This window comes from Branchiostoma belcheri, unplaced genomic scaffold, assembly GCF_001625305.1.
Source record: "Branchiostoma belcheri isolate BF01 breed outbred unplaced genomic scaffold, Haploidv18h27 scaffold167, whole genome shotgun sequence".
Taxonomy (NCBI): domain Eukaryota; kingdom Metazoa; phylum Chordata; class Leptocardii; order Amphioxiformes; family Branchiostomatidae; genus Branchiostoma; species Branchiostoma belcheri.
In genome coordinates, this window is record NW_017803124.1 from 30,644 (window position 1) to 54,489 (window position 23,846).

Genomic DNA, 23,846 nt, shown 5'->3' on the forward strand with positions numbered 1-23,846 from the left:
CTACTTTTGTTTTACTTATTTTAGGTTACTTTAATCTAAAACAACCCCATTATGTTATATATCAATGGAAAGCTAAGAGTCTCTACTTTTTATACATTCCTTCCAAAAGTGACCTAGTGCAAGCAGTAATGGCTAAATATAGGTAATAATGCAATAAAAATGTTTTTTTTATGAAATGCATGTATTATGATACCCAAAGCCACATGAGAACTGCCAATTCAAGACTACAACATTCATGAGATGTCCTGACAACATCAGAAGTACATAGCAGACAAAAAAATGCACACAGGTACTACTACAGGTAAGTTTATGACTACAGACTCTCCTTGGTGCTGAGCTGCCTACCCAGCTGAAAAGGTGATCCACTACAACATAGTATTCTCCTTCTTGTAGCTTCACAAAATATTCTACAGGTGCTTGTGATACATGAACTGAAAGCTTACGACTTGTACTTTCTCAGGGGCTTGTTAGCATCTTCATAATGTTCATTACAAAGGTAATAAATGTATAAAGGGCAATAAAATGCATTTCTTCTACAATGTTGGAATATAATCCACTCAGCACCCACAGAATTACTTGCACCTGGGTCAGAAGTACATATCAGACAAAACAAAAATGAACGCAGGTACAACTACAGGTAAGTTTATGACTACAGACTCTCCTGGGTGCTGAACTGCCTACCCAGCTGATCTACTACAACATAGTACCCTCCTTCCTGTAGCTTTACAAAAAAAATCTACATATATTTGGTACATATCAACTGAAAGCTTACATATTATTTGTTCAAAAAATGAATGACAACTAGATTATATCAATAAATTATCAATACAAAACAATCAAATAGCAATAAAACCCATATTTTGCAACATTTCCATACATTTTATGGGAGCTTTGAATATCTAGCACCAGAAGCATACAGCTCTTGAGGAATCATGAAAACATCAGAATAATGTGCAAGAGAAAAAAAGTCACCCAGGTAAGACGATTTTACTGCAGCTGTTTACTAGCACAACCAGGGGTGGTACGTTGTTGCCATGTCGGCGGCTTGAGGGGCCGGCGCTGCCGCACGCCCGTCTGCTGAACCCGCACCTCTACCCCGCCCGCGGCCTCCTCACGATCTCCTCGGTGTCTTCTCCCGGGGTACGACGACGGCCATTGGCACCTCCACGACCAGTGCAGTCGTCTACTTCAGGCTGAAGATGCGGTTAATCCCCGCACGGAAGCTTGGCGTCTGCTAGCAGGAACATGTGCCGATCTCTTCTCTATCTTCGTCGGTAATTTCTAGACAATCCTTGTCCGAAGTGGGGTATTTGTGGCCAGAATCGTTCGTAAATAACTCTCCCCGAACCTGTTCAATCATTATCCGTTCTATTTTGGCGTTTAAACGGCAAATTTACCGCCTCAAACACTGTAAACAACATAACAAAGAAAGCACGCAGACGACGCGGCCATTTTTGAATACATTAGCGCGCAAAGGCTCATGGGATGACGTCACAGGGATATTGCGTAATGTAATGTTGACCCTTGACCCCTCGGCACTTATACCGCGGGTGGTTACTTAAAGTCCCCCAAATGAGTCATTTGGAAGTGGTGTATGCCAAATATGTGACTGCTATTCTGTAGACACACGTTTAAGGCGCCCTTATACCGAATTTCAGATCATTTGGTTGTAATACCAGGGCTCAGGATCCAAAAATCCATTTTTTGTCGAAAAATGCCCCAAAAAACCTTTATAAAAATTTTTCTAAGGCATGTATCAAAAAAATGAAAAAAACGCCTGGGGGTATTGGCCCACTCTACCTCTATGCCAAATTTCAGGTCATTTGGCTAAAAAATGACAGTTGAATCCCTTTGACTGTGTGGCAGGAGAAGGAGGAGAAGAAGGAGAAGAAACATGAGAGAACACAATATATTTCATCCATACCATGGTATGGACTGAAATATAAAAAGAGGATTCCTACCAACCGACCCTAAGTGTTTTAGGACTTGAAATGGAAACATGGCATTTTCCCCTAGGCCTCATCACTAATGTTTTGTATACAGTACCTAATTGTGTTCAATGATTATAGTTCTAGTTGGAAATTCTCTGTTGTTCACGTGCGTGTACAACAGCACTACAATGTGACACAAAACTGCCAAACATTGGCCAAGATAAGAGACAAGTTTTTAAATAATGATTAAAAAATTATTCTTCCAACAAGATGTTATTCCTTGTCAATTTGCCCTTGACTACAATATTACTGTTGTTAAATTGCCGTACAGAAAATCACCTTTCAGTACGTATTCATTCCTAAACTTTTCTCAAACACATTTGCTTTCTGGAAGAAAAATATTCGGCTCAGAAGGTAATAAATGATTTTATCACTCAGCAATTGTATGAAATACAACATAAGCAGCTTGTTTTTCTGGGTAACTATGGTAACAATAATTATCAACGACTAATAAATTCTACAGAAGTATTACATAGTTTACATATTGACTGAGGCTACATACTTGTACAGTCTTGTATACTAAGGAATCCATGACTACAGCACGACAGTTGTATGAGTATGTTACTGAAATTCTACAACATATAAGACACCACATAAAGAGCATTATTTTATTGTGTTAAATCAGAAGCGCCCAGCACCAGGGCACCCATCATTAACATAATATATCCATCGTGATGTCAACTTTTGATTAACTTACAGATTTCCCAAGTATGGCATTCCCATCTTTCACCATTAAGAAATCATAGAATCTTCGCATTAATTATGCACATTCGGTCATCATTTGCATAATTAGTATCTGTTGATGTTCCATATGCCATAGGTTACATACATTATATGTAGTAGGCATCCTTCCATCTCGAAAGATGATGGTAGCACTCTAGGTCTGGTGTTGTGGCCGAGGACAGCGTTTGGTGTGGCTAATCAGCCCTATCCTCGCATGGCAGTCCCGACCACAGTTGGGACACAGGAAAGATGAGCTGTTTTGAGCATGGAGTTTCATACATTATATGTATGAAAGTACTATAATGTAAAAAACAATGTAATTATAGAATTTCCTCATTAATTATGCAAATAAAGTCCTCATTTGCATAGTTCCAGAACAAGCTGCTAGGGGGACCAAAACCACACCACTTATTCCTGAAAGGAAAATCTATCTGTCACCAAAAAATGTAAAATGGGACTTTTTCGCTATTTTTGACCCAAAAAAGTACATTTTTGGCGCCTATGGGCTAATACGAAAGCCAAATGAGCAGAAATTCAGCATAAGTATAGCCACGATGGTCAAATTCGGGCCCAAATATTCCAACCTTTTAATCGAACCGAATCATGTTCGATATGACGTCATTCGAATCGAATCGTGTTCGATATGACGTTAATCGAACCGAACGTTCGTTCGATCCGGGGTCACCTGCGGTCGCATACCGTAAACCCGCGGCTTCAAGCCCGTTTTTACACGGGTACCACCTAACAGTAAAAAATCAGCCTTTTTACAAATATAAACCAATTTCGGGACAGAACATCTATGCCCTGTTTTATAGTTGCTATGTATCATGTAACGAAGCTACTGCCGTCATCGTGTGTGACCTTGACGATCGCAATTGTTGTTTACGGAGATATAAGTTACCCCCTGTACTTACTCACACTCCCTGACATGCTTGCAAACATGGTATTTAAACCGCAACAAAGCACATTCAATTTACCTCAGAAACGTTTTAAATTGTAGGCAAGGCACAAATCTCGATCTGTGTCGGACGGATTTTTTAAAGATGGCGGCATTCTGGAATTATCGGTCTTGGAAGTTGAAAAACTGCTTTTTTTGGCGAATTTTTAGGCCTTAGCAACACTTTAACTTTGAAATAAAGAAAACTGTCCGACTCAAATCTTAATTTTGTTATACTGTTCTCTAAAATGCAAAAATGTGGGATTTTCTGGAAGATTTGGGGTCGGTTTAAATCAGTTGTTTGGTTATTGACGTCGATTGTTCTAGAATAAGCATTTGACGCGTTGAGAGTGATTTCACACACATTTAAGCTTTGTAATAAAAACAACATCATATGAGGTACATGCCGTGCTGATTTTATCACATTTGGACAAGGGAGTCCCCATGAAACTGTTAATTATTGCTTAACAAAATGTTTACCGTTGAGACTGGCCCCACGGAAGCCGCGCGTGGAACCCCGGTAACCTGATACCCCTCCGTAGAATTGGAAACTTTACCCTAAAAATTGACCGCCGTGAGCATGGCACCAAATGCTTAGACTATAGTGTTCACTATGCAGATTCAACCCTTTCAAATACTTTTATTTACCTTATTTTGTGTAAAAACAGAGATTGTAGCTTGAAAGCCCAAATCCCCAACTGACAGTTCAAATAGAACTCTTCAGGGTTCTACCAGGGTTTTACATGTTCCAAAAGCAGAAGGGGTTGGAAGATTCCATTGCTGCATGGGGGTATAGACTGTTCATATTTTGAACAGGGGTGATTTAGGAACAATCCATCTGTGTAGGAGGGGGATAGGTCAGCTTTTGGTACGGGGGATGTGGTGAAGCCATGCTGCATTTACTCCTGACTGTTGGCCTTTCTAGGGGAAATTTGTAATGGGGAGGAAGAATGGGTAAAATGTGCTGTATTTGCTCTTGAGCACATGTCGGCCTTTCCAGTTTACACAATATTTTTCAATAATTTCTTGTCTTAATCAGGTCATAGACCCCCGATTTTTTTTTGCCCTGCGGTAGCATAGTTACTTCCATATTCGTTGCGTTTCGCTGCGGTGTGATGCGTTGCACGAGAAATACCCTAAAATTGTACCTATCCAGAGTATATAGATGGTACTGTATATAAAAAAAAACAATTGTTGGCCTCCGCAGGACAAGGGGTAAAAGATTTAGCAATATATAATTTGACCCCCCCCCCGTCCTTGGATGACTAAAAACACCGGTCTGAATAGGGTTAAGATTAGTCTGCTCGATGTTTTCATCATGTCAACTTAAAACAACTGCGAGCAATGCATATGCTGATGTGCTTTGATTAACAGTAGTCTTGTGATCTTTTTCACACGTCAGTTGCGACAGATCAGGTGGGTGGCTGTTCTGTTATTTTGTTAGGCCACACAAAGGAAATTTTATGGATGACGTCCGCGCGCGCATTGATTTTGGTCTGTTCCTAGAAAAAAAACAAGAAATTCACAGTCACATTGCCGCAAATCGTCAGATTGACGTGAAACCCGTAACGCGAAAGAAACAGGACAGGACGACAACTGCTGTTCCACCAGATTTATTGCTGTTTTGATGATGAATAAAAGACGTCTTGCTTGTTACACTGTGTCACCTCATTCAATTTGTGTCCTAACATTTGTCGTCTCTTAGTATATTTCTAATATAGGCATCTTGTTTTTAGGGCCCTCCTTGTTTTTTTCGGCCTCTCGCATTAGATTTAGGGTCTCCAAAGGACGTCATCCATAAAATTTACCTGGTGTGGCCTTATCCTAGCAAACATGGAAGTCCGCTACACTGAGGAGCCTTCAGGAACACAGCACGAAGACTTGGGTTTAGTCTGTGGCCCATGGCTGCAACACACTGCAGCTGATGTCTCCACATCTCGCCTGCTTCTCATGGGAAACAAGAAACAAGTGGACGGAAGGGACGAAGAATCAGACATGTATGAAGACGTGGATCCCCACGGAGAAAGCATTTTTGCAATGAGTTCTTTGTCAGCAAAGCAGTGTGATGAAGACGTGGCCGGTGGAAATAACGTTACCCCGCCGCCAGGACAGCTGTTGCATCCAAAAGTTGCTCTTATCCCAAACACGCTCTGAAGCACTTCCTGGATATCCCAAAGACGTCGCGAGCAGGACTGCACGTCCCGGATATCCCAGATGTGCTTCATTTGGAGCACATCTGGGATAAGCGGGGGTGTTTATCCAGGACGTGCACTTGGGGGAGGGGCTTCCTGTTTTAGGAGGCGGAGCCTAATGTCGCATGTGATTTTCGTGGTCAGAAGGCCGCCATTTTGTTCTCCAGCGCGAGGTTCGTGTAGAAACAATTCAGCTGCTGATTCTTTCTTACAAATCTAACCAAAGAAAAAGACACTTGTGTGTGCACAGCTAACATATGTAACTGTCCTAGAATGTTTATTGGGTAATGATTCAACAAATGTAAGGCACAATGGGTCCAGAAGTCGTCACACAAAGAAAGAGCACATTCTGGATACGTACTTGCTCTATCCAGAAGTCGTCACACAAAGAAAGAGCGCATCCTGGATACGTGACTGCTCTATCCAGAAGTCGTCACAATAAGAGCACATTCTGGATACGTGACTGCTCTATCCAGAACTCGTCACAGGCCAAAAGAGCGCATCCTGGATACGTACTTGCTCTATTCAGAACTCGTCACACAAAGAAAGAGCACATTCTGGATACGTACTTGCTCTATTCAGAAGTCGTCACAGGCCAAAAGAGCGCATCCTGGATACGTGACTGCTCTATCCAGAAGTCGTCACACAAAGAAAGAGCACATTCTGGATAACGTACATCTTTTTGCACTATTTGCCCTTCGTCCGATTCACTAATCTCAATTCCATCACGGATGTGACGTGTGAACACTTAATGTTAGTAAAGACAACATCTGTCATTGTAAGCACATTTTGTCGTTGTATTTCGTTAACAGTATTTTGTTTGTTTTTAATACCTTGAAGCAAATTTGTTTAAAAAAACCTCTTTGCTTGAAGCTATATGCAGAGCGAAACATTCGCACTGAAGGAAGTATTTCTCACCTGTACTTGCTAGGCAATTGTATAAAATTAAGGAGGATATTTTAAATATTTCTGATTTTTAACCTCCTTGGTAAAACCATTCTTTTGGTGAACGAGACGAGACAACAGCTTCGTGCAACTGTTTTATGTCTGAATTGCGTTTCCATCAGAGAATGGGGGACACGCATCTGTCACTATCGTGTTATTTTGTTTGTGACTAAAGAAGGGAGGTGCTAATTGATCTTATATCTTTCATAAAATCTGTTTAGTAAAACTACGCACATATCCAAGAACGGGGATAAATTTGTCGGCGCCATGTTTTGGATAGAGTGACTGCATATCCAGGATGTGCCCTAAATTCTTTTCATTACTGCATCATGAACATGTTGTACTCAAATGCAACATGGCAGATATCTATATATCCTGCAAACTAAATGCAGCAAGGCTTCTTATTTAAAAAAAAAGACACTCCACCCTCTAGCTCTTATACAAACTTTTATGTGACCCTTGAAGTCAAACATCTGTTAGATATACAGAAACAAAAGCATTACATGTTTTACAAGACATGTAGTGGTAATACTCAGAACATGTATGTTTTAACAGGACAGTTTAGAGAATGACATTGAAGAAAATATCCAATATTCAAGGCGCGGTGTGAACCTGCCAAAATATACTCTGGATAACTGACAAGGAAGTTCTAAGAAACAAATGTCAAAAAAAGCCCTGAATGCAACCATGTAAAATTGATGTGTTCTATAATGACTTAGGCAGACTGGACAGTCACATGTCTGGGTGTAAAAGCGGGTGGGGTAGCATTACACCCTTCATTACTGTTGTAGACTTCTTTAACACCGAACACCGTGAGTACCAGGTTGAGCATCAGCACTGTATTCCACATTGTTGCTTGTTATTAGTAGTTAGTACATGTATATCTTTTCGTAAAGAAATAAAAGCCAGGGACAAGCAACTGCCCAGTGTAAACAGTGTAAACACATTAAAGGTCTTCCCTAAAACCAGCTCTCCACACATAGTCCCTGGCCTCCTCCAGTGTGTCGATGCCTTTCTTCTTCTGGTAGATAGCTGCAAGTGCTTCTGGAAGTAGGACCATAACTTGATACTCTATCCGCTGTAGCCAAAAGAAGAAAGTAAGTAGTTTTAAAAAATCCACTGATTTTACACAGCTACACGTCAAGAAAAAATCTTGCCTGGAAGAGAGAAATTGCAACATGCATACGTGTGTTGAAATGAAACATTTTCATAATTAGTTGGCTTATTATATGTTGGGGTATTACTCCAAATGAGTTTGGTACAATACATGGGATAAAGCTTAGTCTAAGCTCAAACCCACTCTTCCTTACATGTAATACAGACATTGGAGGGCTAAGTGATGAGTGGTTTAGACTACTAAGTAGAGGTCACAAAAGTTTCTGCATCGATGTGCAATTACAACATATACATGTACATTGTTGCCCAGCTTTCCAAAAGAAGATAAGGTTTCTGCATATCCAAACACATAATATAGTGGATACAGTCTATTTAGACATCAAATCAAATAGCAGAGATTGTTATGATAATTGGTAATAAATAAGAAGAGGCCACCTACCATTGGCAGCTCAAGAGGAATCTTCACCTCTTTCATTATGCAATTGGCAATGAAGTTTGCCTGGTCCTCTGTAAACGCTCCGGATGAATGCTTCCTGTACAGGTCCCCTATGGTGAAGGACATCGGTGATAATTAGGTTGTATTGTATATACAAATTATAAAGATGGACCAGTTTAGTGCCCAGTTTAGTGCCCTTAGTTATGTTCCTTTGTGCAACAGGAAAAAATAAGCATGAGTCATATTGCTGGTGGTATATTCACTGTGTATTGAAGTGTGTATATGCGTCTATATGAAAAAAAATGGAAGGATTGCAGACTTGGGTTGCAGTCAACAAGTAAATTTGCATACACTGTTATTACTGGAAATAGTATTGAACACAATGACTTACTTCTGGTGGATTTGCCTTTCTCGTTATGCCCAAAGAACATGGAATGTCTTTCATTGTCAGGAACCTAAAACAGAATAAAACAGACAATGCTTTACTTATTTTTCCACACAAAGAGTAAACTGTAAAAAAAAACTGCACTGCGCTGTCAATGTCACTATGGATATTGTCATGTGGTTGTGCCACCTGCTGTGCTACTGTGTATTTACATGTAACGTTGTACTTGATTGAATTGTAATGTTATGTTTTGCAATGTATTTCGATTTTCGTATTAGGATGATTTGTTGACATGGTGGCTTTGAAAAAAAGGTGTCCTTGTATCCACCTGTTCCACCATGCTTACATGTATGCATGTGGTAAATCATAATAAATAAATAAATTAATAAACTAACCAAAATTGTCATTGTCATTGAAATTGTATACCTTACAGTTTGAACCAGAGAAATATTTTCTTTTAAAACTTACCTCTCCTCTTGCGAGTTTCTGCAGGTATGGCTTGACTTCGTCAAAGTAAGCCTTCAGCTCTCGCTCTTCACAAGACCCAAACCTTAACACAAAATAGAATGTAGGTGAGACTCTGAGGGAGATTTTTTTACTAAATCAAAGCCAATGTTTTAATGCCAATGTCAAACGTAAATGATATAAATCATGTAGAAATGTGCCTTTTTACATGTAGCACATTCTGGACAGAATTTACAAATCAAAGTAGTCAAAGTGACTTTCTTCCATTCCTTTCAAATGCAGAAATGTTAAGGAATAGTACATCCAGATAATTAAGTATCACAACAAAAACAACAGCATTGGAAGTAAAGTTTTAGTCCACATTTTTTTCTTTCATAGGACTTTAGCTGTGTACCTACTGTTAGAATGGGGAAACAATAAAATAATAAAAGTAAGGAAAGCTGCAGATCACTTTGGGTTAATATAAATACCAAACATGAACCAAAAAATTGTTAGTTTCCATTATGTAAAAACCTGAGCCTTAGTTTCCTTACAACAGATCAGGAGAATAATTTGCAAGAGCGTGAACTCTACGCTGCAGCTCTACAAGGTCACTGGGAGAATCTGCAAGCTGGGAAGAGGACATCAGGTAAGAGAGAGGTAAAACTACAGCAAAGAAAAGAAAGCAAGTACAATTTGGTATTATAGATAGGGTTGGCATCTATATAGCTAGAGCACTTCAGATATGAAAAGGGGGAGAGGCAGTTCAAATACAAATGTAAGCCTGATGGCTTTTTCCAACCCTGAACATTTCTTCTGTATATGTTACCTATTTTCTGTATTCTGTTTCATACAATCATGTATCTATTTTTTTGTGTTCTGTTTTATGTGCAAAATAAATAAACAAAACTAGAATACCTCCATAGCACCATTCTCTGATTGTCTGCGCAGCTTCAAAAACATGTGTCAAAAAACAAAAAAAAGCATCATTAGAAATTAATGATTCTCTTTTAACATCTGCAGTCAAATTGCTCAAAAGTTACATGCAGTGCCATTAGCACATGTACCACCTAGAGAGCATTTTTTTACATCTGGCACTAACAGTTTGTACATCAGTGAAGAGTAACGACTTACCACAGGTGGTGTATCCCCTACATACTCAGGTCCCAACAATCTGTGCAGGCTCATACGAATAGAAACCTGAAAAACAGAAATTTGACTTCAGTACTACATGTAATTGCAGAACACAAAGCTTAATAAACCTGGCCATATTTTCACCAATGTGTGAGAAGTGTTGTTCCTCAAAGTGAAAATGATGGGTTTCTGTATTTTTGGAAAATCAGCCAAATATCATTAGTCAGGGGTTGGGGGGTGGGTTGGAGTTTGACTGCATTGCTATACTTACAATTTGATACTTGACATACAAGGCAATTTGTACGGGAATAGTACCTTCAGATTCAATAAAACTTATTGAATGCATTCACACCTCATCATCATCATCACTCGAGCTGGAGTCACGGGGTGGTGCTGCACTCGAGCTGGAGTCACGGGGTGGTGCTGCACTCGAGCTGGAGTCACGGGGTGGTGTTGCACTCAAGCTGGAGTCACGGGGTGGTGCTGCACTCGAGCTGGAGTCACGTGACAACCACCCAGCTGTGCAGTGTATATTCAAAATTTACATGTTTATGCCACAGACATTTCTATAAAATGTTGGAGAGCACATTCCTTCAGAAATGTCACAATTTCATAGCAAGTCTTACTCAAATAAGGAGGTTTTGCTTAAAAGTACATTTATGATACTATACCTGTAGCATCAAGGCTTTGATAGTGATTTTCACAGTAATGTCCCAACAACAATGGGGCGCCATTACTGTTTCCATCAAATGGTTCAACGATGATAAAGCAGGTGTCCTCATCTCCGGCCGTGGAAACAATGTTGATTGTGCGTCGCAACAAGTCGGCTGTGGCCTGCACAACGATATGGTCTGCCCAAACACCATTCTCTGCCATCTTGATCAGGTACTCCTCTAGGCTGACTCCTGGTGTGTCGATGAAGGATGCTATGGGCTCGCCATCAGCCTGGGAGGATGTATAATAATAGCTATAGCTAAATGGTAAAAAACCATCATATTTTTTTTATTACATCCTTTTCTAAACAAAGTCTTCTCCAAACAAAACAATGAAAAAAAAACAATATTACCTGATGCAGTGAATGACATTGTTTCACTTGAACTGCTAACTTGGGTCTGTTTAAGTAAATTTTATGAGCTACATGGAATTCAAGGAAATACAATGTACAAGTACCGTGTTGGGATTGTCTCTGATATATGAAGTCACTAACTCCCTGATGTCTTCTTGGGCCATCTCTTCTGCACCTTCCTGTCTCAGTGCCTCCCGCTTCAGCTGGTCACTAATAGCCCAAAAGAAACAGTTTCCATCCTTGGGTGTTGGTGGTCGAAGCTTCATTCCAGCAGTTTGGGCTCTCTGCTCTAGAACATCTGGTCTGCTCCCTGTCTGCTGTATGGACTGGGACAGCTCACGCAGACCCACCTTCCTCCCTACAGGATATACATTCAAACAATACATAAGTTTTAAGCCAGTGTCTAAGCTTGAATTGTAAACATAAAACAGTGCCTGGTATGGTTAAGTTATAACATATTATTCTAACCATTTTGTGTAATGGCTTATCAAAATTGTAGTTAGATATTATATTCATTATACTCTGTGAACTCACATGAACATTCTGTCAAGGCACTGGAAACTGCTGCATCACTCCTGCTTGTGGCCTGTGAGTGGTAAAGGGAAAAGTGTACAAGAGGACACGAAATTTAAAAAAAAGCAATATATTGCACTCTGAAATACTATAGCTAGAGGGGAAAATTCATGCCACTTTACATGAGACAAAATCATTTTGCTATAATGCAAAGAGGTCTTTACCCGGAGCAGGATATGAGGCAGTAATGCTGTCAAACATAAATGCTGCCATATAATACAGGACCTGCATGGCTAACAACTAAACCAAGATCTCACCTCTACACCATTCTTGTTTTTGCAGTCCAGGTGTTTCTTGGCGCATTTGCATTTCGTCCCACACAGTTTCCCTGCCTTCCTGCAGTTGCAATTACTGCTGGAGCAAACTGGCTCTTTGCTGCAACCACAGCACTTCTGCCCTGGCACTGTCTTTGCAGAAACTTTCCCGTCTAAGGTTGAAACTGCTGCAACCAGGGTCACTTCTTGTACATCAGTGGCACCTGAGATTTTGATTAATATATGTCCTTTGTTTTACATGTACATACTATTAGATAATGAGTCCATGACAAACATTCCTTAACCGTATTGTAGAGGTATCCTCATGTTTTGTAGCAGGGAGATTAAGAGCCCCATATATAACTGATACATGGTTGCTGCAATAATCATTTCAAGATGTGCAATACAATAGACAAGTCTCACCTGTCCTTGGCTCCTGAGTGCTTTCTAATGGCCCTGTCTGTAGCTGGACGTTGGGCCCTCTTGTGTCAGCAATATCTGCAACAGGTATCACATTTTAAGACTTTCCAATGCACATGTAACAAGGCCTATGAAGCATGTATATTGCGTTTCACATGCCTTAACAATAAACTAATAAGGCCATTAAAGCTGAATACCTTCGAGTAAGTTTGGAGGGTGGTCATGTTGTAGGTGTCCTGTCTGGAGTTTCTGTGCACACTCCATGCAACATGAGGCATTGCACACTGTGCATCTCCAGTATTTCCACATAGGCCTTTGAAGTCCGCAGGTGCTACACTTGTGGCTGGCTGGCACATGGAGGTCTACAGTAAAAGAGAAAATTACATACAGAACAAAAAGTCAGGCTAAAGGTTTGAATAGCAAAGTGGAAATGCCAGTCATTTTACTATCAAATCCTAAGGGCCATAACAAAGCAGTCTACAGGTAAGGAAGGACATTGTCAAGTAGATGAACTTACAGACTGACAACTCTTTTAGTCTGCTGTCCTTGATCTGGGGCCAGATAAAACCTGTCAATGCAACTGGCACTATCCGAGCCGACAGCTTGCCACTTGCATCTGATGACAGGCAGGGAAGGTCAAACTTTGTGATTTCCTGTAACAAAACATGACAGTTTTGGAAACTATTTTTCCATGATCAAGCACTGCCAGAATTTAAGAATTTCTACAAACTCAAAAAAGCTAAGTGACATCAAGAATTTACCTTTAAATACGTCTGGATGTCCTCTGGACAGTCTGCTGGAACTTGAAGGGTCAACGTCTCCCTTTGTAGTGCGTTGACAAGCATGAGAACCACGCCAAGCTCGAAGGCAGTCTGCAGATGATGTGGGACATCCATCCACATATAGCTTTGAAAGGCCTGATACCACTGAATGAGCAAGGTATCACCTTTCTTTGAAAAGGTAGTTGGAGCACCTATAGCAACAAAAAAGAAAACCATCATGCTTTATTCCCTATGACACTGGATGTAAATTCATATCTAATCCATGTCAATGGACCCTTTGCATCAGAATGACAACCGCCACGACCAGCATAGGGTGTCAATAGGGATTGGATAATGGCTTCCAGCAGTTTGCGCACACCTTCCAGCGTGACTTCTACTTGCGGCACGTCTTCATACGGGCTAGTTCCCAGGCTGGGTATATCACCTACATTTTCATTTGTGAACACAGAATCATATTGCTGACTGAGGGCTTCTGCCTTCCCCTGTCCGTCAGCTACAAGGTTATTGTTATGAACAAGGGGTGCAACCCCTGAGGCGGACTGTTTTTTTGCTTTTAATGTAAGACCAGAATTTCTTAGGATTTGCCAGAGCTTCATCAAGTATCTCTTTTAGGTACTCATTATGTGCTTTCTTGATCCTTTGTTTGACTTGTCTACGGTAGTTCTTAAAATTTATCCAGTCCTGCTCAAGCACTGTACATCATTACCTCCATCTAGTTCGGTCGCATAGAACAACAACTCCTTGTTGTTCAGGCAGGCAGACAGAACCCGTCCTGTCATTTCCCTTTGTGCTCCATACAGCTTTCTCCAGGCAGCCATCCCAGACTCTGAGGCAGCCTGGGGCTCCGGACTTGGCCTGATTATGTTGATGGAAGTGACAACAAAAAGTTTTTAGTCTGATGTAAGGCAACATGATTTAGGCATTTGACAAACACACAGTCAAGTATCAAAATACCTTTTGACGATCAGCTGGGACACATGGTACTTTCTCTGTAGTACCATGCCAGTTGTTTTCCCTGTATCATCCAGGACTTCCAAGCTTAACATGTTGCGCTTCACATCTAGGACTCGAACCCCGACCTGCCGTCGGTCAGTACGGGCTGCACGACGTTCTTTGATGTCTAACTTGAGATAGCCATCATCACCTGCCTTGACAAAATGAGTCTGATAAAAAGAAAAGATTATCAATACCTTACTGGTTTAGTGTTTCAGAATGCCTTCTTAAACATCCTACTGGAAATACACCATCTTTTGTACAATGTACATTAATACATTTTACAGTACAATGGAAATAAAGTATAATTGTTCAAGCATGAATTTTGAGCTTCACACATGCTTTGGCAACACCAGCTGTACAACAAGAAGACATTGCCAACATGTTAGAACATTTGTACTGGAATATAAAGCTGTCATATACAATTATTTTGACTATTACGTACCACTTGCTCATTCCTGGTCGCTATCCTCCCCTCTGCAAGCAGAGATGCCACGGTTGGAGCTTCTGTTACGGAAGAAACCTCAGCCAGTGCCTCCTCCATGTCATCACTGAAAGTCCACTTGATTTCATGCTACATGTGTACAAAGAGCAGTATACACGTGAGTGACGATTGTAATTTTTTTCCTCACAATGCTTAAGAGAGCAAAATCTTTTGTTTATTTCAATCACTGTGAGTGATATGTTCAGAAGATGTGTACATGTACTTTACCTGTTGAAGATAGGTGGGTCTGTGTATGTCGTTAGCAGGTCAGCTGAACTGTCAACGTTGACTGCCTCCATTTGGTGTCTCCTGGTTTTGTACAGCGGATACCAAACATCCACGGGACATAGATTCCTTCCCCGGAAATGTAGAGATTGATGACAGGAGCTTGTAAGTAAAGGAAAAGGAAAACAAATTGGAAACTAGAAAGTCAGACATTTGCTCAGGAGCAAATACAGCATCTAACTCATTTCAATCCATCTTCCACCTCATTCCAAAATGCACTGTTCCAAAGCACTCTTTTCCATGCAGTGCTCTCCTTCACCATTTCACATTTGGCCTACAAAATGTCGAATCAATTTGACTAAATGATAGGAGGAAGAATGGTAATAAATGTCATCCATAACATGGTATGGACTGAAATACAAGTAGAAAAGAGAGCATTTTCCACCTATTTTCTTTTCAATTTACCCTGAGGTCATAAGTACATAAAACAAGTATAATTCACAAGTATATTCAGTATAATTCACATATCAGGAGAGAAAAAAATGAATTAACATGATATTGCACAGTAAAACCAGTATCAATGGAAAAACACCCACTTGTTGTAGTCATACAGTGCCTTCTGTAGTACCTCCTGGGGAGTTAGGTTTGCACTGCTGTCCATCCTGCTCTGAGCCAGGAAGGCTGCAACCTTAGACTTTATTGTCTGGATTCCCCTCTCAAACCTGCCACCTGTTGTGGGGCTTCTGGGGTTGGCGAGGACAATCTCAACCCCCAGGGCCTTCATCAGTTCTCTGTAATGGGAAGAAAGAGGACACAAGAAACCTAATGATGCAATTATGTTCACATGATAACATACTTTGGGTTAAGATGTTGTTAAATGTACTTCAAGATACAAATGCTTTTCATGACAGATTTCCCTCTAATATAAGTGAAGAGAAAAATCTAAGTGTTGGAAATTAATTTTATTCTATTTATTCTACTAATAAAGATATGGTTAAAGCATCAAGGTCACAAGGTTCAATCTTCATAATTACATTAAGTTTGTAACCATAATTATTAAAGATGAAAATTTAATTTCACTGCGTGCAATACTGTGTAGGGTAAGACATGACATTGAAAGATATTAAAGTTGATTGTACCAACCTGACAACATGTGACACAAACTCGCTGCCATTGTCACTCTGTAACTCCTCCCATACAATCCCCAGAGTGAGACAGAGATTGAGTAGAACCTTAGCAACTGTCCATCCACATTGGTATCTGTATTGGGCATCACCCAGCCCCAGGCAAATCTGGAAAGAAAGCAGTAGAGTAGGCAAACAAAGAGGATTGTCATTTACTGACATTGCTTCATATCACATTATACATGTACCTGACTAAATAAAAACACATGAACAAAGAATGCAAAATCTTTGTGCAAGGTCATATCTGTAAGATAGTGAAGTTGAAAGTCCTACAAGTAATAAGGCTGTACAAGTTTAGATATACAATGGAATAGGCAGGGCTTGAAATTCATTTTTTGGGAATACATTTTGTAGGTGCACTGGTGCACCCAGTATTTTGAGCCCTGGTAGGCATCAATTAAAACTTATAGGATATTGTTCTGTAGTTTAACATATTGGTATGTACCTGCTGAAATAGTCAATTGCATACAGAACCCTTTTTTTGGGTGTACCATCGTGGAAGTCTATAGTTGTGAAGTCAATTCCAAGTCTTCGGAACATCCTGTTAATGCTGATTGGCTGATTGTGTTGGATATCCGTGTTAGAAGCCTGGAAGGAAACATGATTTGAAGACAGTGGTTGCAATTCCATCTTTCAATTCTTCATATGCAACAGCTTTTCAGTTCAGTTCAGTTTATCCTCATTTAAGGTGACGCCATGTAATTCCTCCATGTAATGCCTCCATATAACAGCTTTTAGTACATAAAGAAACATTGCATAATAAGAATTTCAGTCTTTGTGAATTACATTAGTCTTATTAGCTAACACAGCATCATAGGTTGAAAACAGATAATTATTCTTGAAGTCTTTTAGTTTTACAATGATAGAAGACAAGAAAGCGAAGCATAACTACCTTGTATGTGCGGCAAACTGTGCAGTTGTTCACATACTCTGCAACCTTTGCCGCATCATAATGGTCATAAACTGTTGAAAGCTGGAGAATAAACAGAAAATGAAGGGTAAGACTATTAATGCAAATTGTGTAAGCTCCTCATTATGACACTTATTACTATCTTGGGCAGTTTTCTTCTCGGGAGATGGTCTGTTATATACATGAGCAAGGACATTATACAGTATAATGTAGTATAATGTCCTTGACATGAGTTATATCTGTCCCACTGTCTCTTTGTATATTACAATGTTATGTTTTGTTACCTTTCTATGAATTTTCCTCAGGCTGACTGAAGGGGAGCAGCCATTTATCTATTTCTGTCATATTTAACTTTAAATTTTAACATGGCCCAGTTCAGTGGTGTGAGCTGTCTACATTACCAGTCGGGCCCCTGAATCACAAATAACAAAGTTGACAAAGTTCATAAATGAACAGAGTATGTACAGCTGCATCAAGCATGCCAATTTAACATTCAATTAATATTTCAGAATACATGTAGTACAAGTGCCTGAATAAAACAAGGACTCTTTCAGAGAGTAATTTCGTGCCATGTGGTAAATATTGTTAGCAACTAGCCCTCGGATTTTCCCCTATAATTTACTATTAGCACTGCACTCAAGTGTTACCTTCCGTTTCATGGCAGTGATACCAGGATGTGAGGCGCCATCATGGTAAAGCCGCATGACCTCCTTGAAGTCTTCCTGGATCATCACCAGTTTGTCTTTCTTCCGAAGCTGCCCCTCCACACATGTATATGCCCTCGCCTTGCGTTGAAAGTTCAAAGTCTGTCGTTTGGACTCCTCACTTCCCCTCAGGCCGAAGGGGGCGCCGTTGTGTTCCTTGGTGGACAGAATCTGGAACACCTCATGTCCCCAGTCAACCGACTTTTGTGTGGCCCTGCCCAGGTAGTAGAGCAGGGCATCGGCCTCTGCTCTACTGATCAGCACTGGAAGAAAACAACGGACGTAAATTGTGGATAGATGCGAGAATCCAGAATCCCTGACCCCCTCCCCCCCACCACGCACACACACACAAAAATTATATGCAATAAAAACACATTATTTTTGGTCTGTGTCTACGTGAGAAACACGCAAATGTGAAGCTCCCTGCCCCAATCAGACGTCCTAACTGCAATCTACTGTATTTTAAACTACAACAGCAAAAATTTTGTCTTACTTTCGGTGGAAAGTGTCCTCTGGATACGCCAGCATGCATCCAGCCCGCGAGAAGTTCTTTCTAACTTTTTAAACTCTCGTAACTCGAAGTCTCGCGAGGTCTAGCGTGTTCGAACCAAATATGGAAAACTGGGCGTGAAAATGACTGTTTGCGGTCCTGTCAATCATGTTGATTGACTGCACCGTGGTACCAATCAGCGCACGTGGCTGCACCGGAAGAAGCACATTTGGGATATCCCAAAGTGTCGCCGATTGGCGACAAGGCTGGATAGAGCATGTTCTGGATACGTCAACAGCCTTACCATTTTGATAACCAGAAGAAACCCGCTGACGGAGTTGAGGACGAATCGGAAAGAGAGTACGAAGACGTGGATCTAGAGCATGGCGGTGTAAATGTGATACCTGGCCCGGGGCCGCTAGAAGCTGTGCCCGATGAACGCCCGCCTCGTCACCCTGACACGGCAGACGACGTGGTGTACCCCGGAGAAGAGCACGATAAAGAACCGAACCCCGACACGTCCTACACAGCAGATGATAACAACAGACAGGAAGATAGAGACGCACGTGGCTGTCGTCACAATTTTAGAGGTATGTGCAAATAAATTTGCTCGTCATAATGAACATTTACCTTAATAACAAGTAGTTAAACATACTTTAGATGCTTCACCATGCAAACAAACAAAATATATACCAACATTGTATATAATACTGATTTTTTTTAGATACAGAGAAAAAACAATATTGCACTTGGGTTTTTTATGGCTTCACCACAAAGTGGTGAAGACATATTGTGTTCCCTCATGTTTCTTCTTCTCCTTCTCCTTCTCCTCCTGCCATTTCTTTAAATGGATTCATCTCTGCCATTTTCCGGCCAAATAACACGAAATTTGGCATGAAGGTAGAGTGGGCAAATACCCCGACGTGTTTTTTTCATTTTTTTGAAAAATTGTTTTATTTGGTTTTTTGGCCATTTTCAGGCAAAAAATATACATTTTGAGATCTGGTTCCCAGGTACTAAAACCAAATGACCTGAAATTTGGTATGGGGATACCTTGGACATATGTCTACAAAAAGTCATTCAAGCTTTTGACATACACCACTTTAAAATTGGGGAAAATAAGGCTTTTTGGCTATTTTCGGACCCAAAATGTACATTTTTGGCTCCTGTGCCCTAATATTAAATCTGAATGACCTGAAATTCGGTATGGGGATGCCTTGGACACGTGTCCAAAGAATGCCATTCACGCTTTTGACATATACCACTTTAAAATTTTTATTTTTTGTAAATAGGGCTTTTTGCTATTTTCGGACCAAAAATGTACATTTTTGGCTCCTGTGCCCTAATATTAAATCCGAATGACCTGAAATTTGGTATGGGAATACCTTGGACACATGTCCAAAGAATGACATTCACGATTTTGACATACACCACTTTAAAGTTATGTAAAATAGGGCTTTTTGGCTATTTCCGGCATTGGAATGTTCCATTTCTGCATGGGGGTGTAGACTATTGGCAGCCATCGTAGGATAGATCCATTTTCGGTATGGGGGATAGGGTGAAGCCATCTGCTGCATTTGCTCTCAAGCAAATGTCGGCCTTTCTAGTCTTGAAATTTCTTTTGGTCTTGAATATGAATTAAAGGGGCATTATATAACATTTTTGCACCAAAATTGAAATATTGAAAAAGTATTCTTGTGATTATTATTTATATAACACTTTTCAACATATTTGAGCAATTATCTCACATTTCTGACATTTCTGGTTGGCCCCACAAACTGATTGTGCCTCGTGTAAAAAAAGAGCCCACACGAGGCACAATCAGTCTGTGGGGCCACAAATTACCAGAAACAAACATGGCTGACAGCTTTTAAATAAACATGCAAGGCGTCATATGTTGTCACCTACACTTCGGAATGGCACCTATTTGAAATGGTGTAGCCAAGGGTTGATTTAACTTAGTTTGTATAGAAATAGAAATGACTAGGAAATTTACCTTGTATCGCCCTAATGTCACATGAAGCAGTTTTAAACACACGGTCCAGTCTTTTAATATACGAGTGTAACTTTGCAGGACTAAGATGTTTGTATTTCAATAAATCCTAGATGGCGCAAGGGAAATGTGGAACAAGAGAAAGTCCAGTCCAAGGTTTTGGCTTGCACTGTGCGGCGGCCTTCTGGTGATAATTGCTTCAGCTGTAGCGCTGGCAATCCTGGCACCTGGCGAGACGGTAAGGCAACTAGTCTTTGATTTTTATTACCTTCGCCAAGAAGGTTATGTTTTCAGTAGCGTTTGTCTGTGTGTGGGTATGTGTGTTTGTGTGTGTGTAGTTTAGCAAGATAACTCGAGAAGCAGTAAATGGATTGGAATGAAACTTGGTAGGTGGGTACGTCTTCATGAGACCTAGAAATGATTAGATTTTGGGCCCCCTGGTGGCTTTCCTAGGTACTGCAGCTGAACTTCCGGTTTTGATATCTCATGTTCTGGACATGCTAGGGTCACGAATTTTGGTTGGTAAATAGCTCTTGTGGTAGAAAAGAAGTGACGTGAGTTTGGGTTCCCTAGCGCCTTGTTCTGGAACTGCAGGAGCATTTGTTGAAAAAAATTTGAAGGACGATAACTCAAGAACTGGTTGACGTATTGTCGTGATTTTTGGTATGTAAGTAGTATAAGTGATGCTTGACATGATCAGATGGCAATTATGCAAATCAGGCGCTAATTTGCATAATTAATGAGGAAATTCTATAACTCTGCTTTGTTAGATAATAGAACTATGAAACACTTGTGACATCTACTGGAGAACGAGAAAAACATCTGAGGATATATATTATGTAAATGAGGACCTAATTTGCATAATTAATACTTATAATTTCATAGTTGTAACTGCTGCACCCCGAATTTCATACTTGCCACATTTGGAAGTTAAGTGAAGGTGAACATCAACAAACATAATTTATTCAAATCATGACCTCATTTGCATAATTTATGAGGAAGTGCTAAAATAGCCTTTTTGTTATGATAAGGCTGTCATTGGATGAAGAATATGATCAACTGACATAGTCCATGCAAATGAGGCTCTTATTTACAAAATCAATGATTAAAATTGTATAATTCGTCACCCGCAAGGGTTAACCTCATTTGGCAAAGGTATGAGATTGTGGAACTCTTGTTGAATAGTATTCTTTTATTGATCCAATTTTATGTCAATTTTCATTCTAAATAATAAATAATAAATAATAAATGATAAATGATAAATGATAAATGATAAATGATAAATGATAAATGATAAATAATAAATAATAAATAATAAATAATAAATAATAAATAATAAATAATAAATAATAAATAATAAATAATAAATAATAAATAATAAATAATACTTTTCTAGATGTTTCAAAAAGAGAGAAGAAAGGGCAACTAACATTAGGTGATAGGTAGCATATAGTATTGTTGTAATATATAGTCTCCTAGCACTTAACATTAGAACATAGCGTTCCAGTATGCAATACTCATATTTTCTTATCCTCTCGACCACATTTGGTCACATTTGTGCAATTAGCCCACCTTGGCAAGAACATGCAATAAATAAAGATTCAAATAAAGATTCACTATTTTTAGATGGCACCTGACTCAAAGAATGAAGAAGGTATGGTAATCGGAGGTAACCAGAAGAAGTCAGCTACTCCTTCGTTGATGACATCGGACCAGACAAGCGGCTCTACCGTTGTCAATTCCCCCTCGACGTTCTACTCAGCTTCACCTCATTCACCTACCTTACCAACAACAACCATGGAGTTTCGGTCAAGCAGTGGTAAGTAATCATGTTTCAAATAGTTTCAAATATTAAAAAAACAGCCACTGAATTGGAAAAAAATTTAAACCATGTTGACATAATAAACTGTGTGCACAAAGATAGCAGATACAAATATCAAATTTAATTCATCTAAAATTTAATTCTACGTTACCCAAGTACAATATATTTTTGCAAATCAGGAATTAATTTGCATAATTAGTGAGGGTAATTAGCTCCATGATAGGACCTTAAACGTATGACATATGTACCTAAGAAAGAGATTAATATTACTTTGTACCTAATTTGCAAAATTAATGTCATAATAGCATAGTGGTTGATGAAAATGTCATAATAGCATAGTGATTGATGATAATGTCATAATAGCATAGCGGTTGATGATCATGTCATAATTATTATAGCATAGTGGTTGATGAAAATTTGAGGAATTTCTAACGTCTAGACATCGTTCTTGAATATCTTTTCCTATGTATGCCATGCAGGGGTTGTCATATGTCATTAACGTTATATACAACTAACAATGTGCCAACACAAGCTACTCAACTCGACCTGACTATGCAAATGGACCCCACACTGAGCCATAATACAACATGTGACCCTGCGTCAGACATGTCCGAAACTCTCCTGAATTCGAACTCCAAAAACCTACTGACAATAGCACACCTCAACGCCCGGAGCTTACTTCCTAAGATAGATGAACTCAGATCCTTATCATCTACCATGCAATTTGGCATTTTATGCATAACAGAGACTTGGTTAAGCGATGAAATAGCTGACAGCGACATTGCACTGGAAGGATACCAGGCGCACCGCAAAGACCGAAACAGACGCGGAGGTGGCGTTATGATTTATGTCAGTGATTACCTGTACAATACAAGGCGTTGTGATCTGGAAACTGATGAGTTAGAATCTATATGGTGTGAAATTACAAAGGCCAACACCAGTCTTCTAATCAACTGTACATACCGACCGCCTTCGGCGGATGATACTTTCTTCGACTCTTTTGAAGGTCAAGTGCGACTAGCCACGAACCAAACACAGTCTATTAAAGTCATTCTCGGAGACTTCAACGCTAAGAACAGCAACTGGTTAGCCAGCAACACGACTGACAACCCGGGGCGTCAACTTGAAAACCTCTTCTTGAATCATGGACTGGAACAGGTACTTCATGAACCGACTCGGGGAGGGAACCTACTGGATCTGATAGCGACTTCTCATCCAGCAAAGTGTTACCAGACGGGTACACTAGCGCCTCTTGGCGACTCCGACCATCTAATAACGGCCACAGCACTTACCATACAGGCAAGCCAGCACAGCGGTAAACGTCTAGTTTGGTTATACGACAAAGCTGACATCGAGGCCCTTCATCAAGACATCGCAACAGCCCCCTGGGATATAAATCTCATCTTCGACTCTATGGATGACGTATGGGATTCTTGGTACAGCATGTTTATTGCTATATGCGAACGGCACATTCCTCACAAGCTTATCTCGACTACCCGGACAGCTAAGCCGTGGATATACTCCAATAAACAAATCCGAGCCGCTATCCGTACGAAAACACCGCCTGCACTCCAGGGCAAAACGGCTGAACACCGAGGACGCCTGGGCCACTTACAGAAGAACAAAGAAATCTTGTGACCAAT

The 23,846-nt window shown here is 40.1% G+C and overlaps 2 protein-coding genes across 2 annotated transcripts; both read right to left on the bottom strand.

Moving 5' to 3' along the window:
* Positions 1-5,992: 5,992 nt before the first annotated feature.
* On the bottom strand, positions 5,993-16,335 carry LOC109466449. The gene is made up of 21 exons (XM_019764173.1): positions 16,244-16,335; positions 15,697-15,891; positions 15,104-15,262; positions 14,837-14,942; positions 14,353-14,561; positions 14,105-14,253; positions 13,378-13,589; positions 13,134-13,269; positions 12,814-12,978; positions 12,620-12,694; positions 12,200-12,420; positions 11,904-11,955; positions 11,474-11,727; positions 10,975-11,248; positions 10,656-10,822; positions 10,304-10,369; positions 10,088-10,120; positions 9,194-9,275; positions 8,732-8,795; positions 8,344-8,450; positions 5,993-7,866 (listed from the first exon to the last, which is right to left on the bottom strand). Exons 2-18 carry the CDS (start codon positions 15,882-15,884, stop codon positions 9,261-9,263), a joined length of 2,481 nt encoding a protein of 826 aa, XP_019619732.1. The 5' UTR covers positions 15,885-15,891; positions 16,244-16,335; the 3' UTR covers positions 5,993-7,866; positions 8,344-8,450; positions 8,732-8,795; positions 9,194-9,260.
* On the bottom strand, positions 16,158-18,676 carry LOC109466450. The gene is made up of 5 exons (XM_019764174.1): positions 18,392-18,676; positions 17,842-18,161; positions 17,177-17,257; positions 16,730-16,872; positions 16,158-16,392 (listed from the first exon to the last, which is right to left on the bottom strand). Coding segments are annotated over exons 1-5 (714 nt in total). The 5' UTR covers positions 18,393-18,676; the 3' UTR covers positions 16,158-16,223.
* Between the last annotated feature and the right edge of the window lie 5,170 nt (positions 18,677-23,846).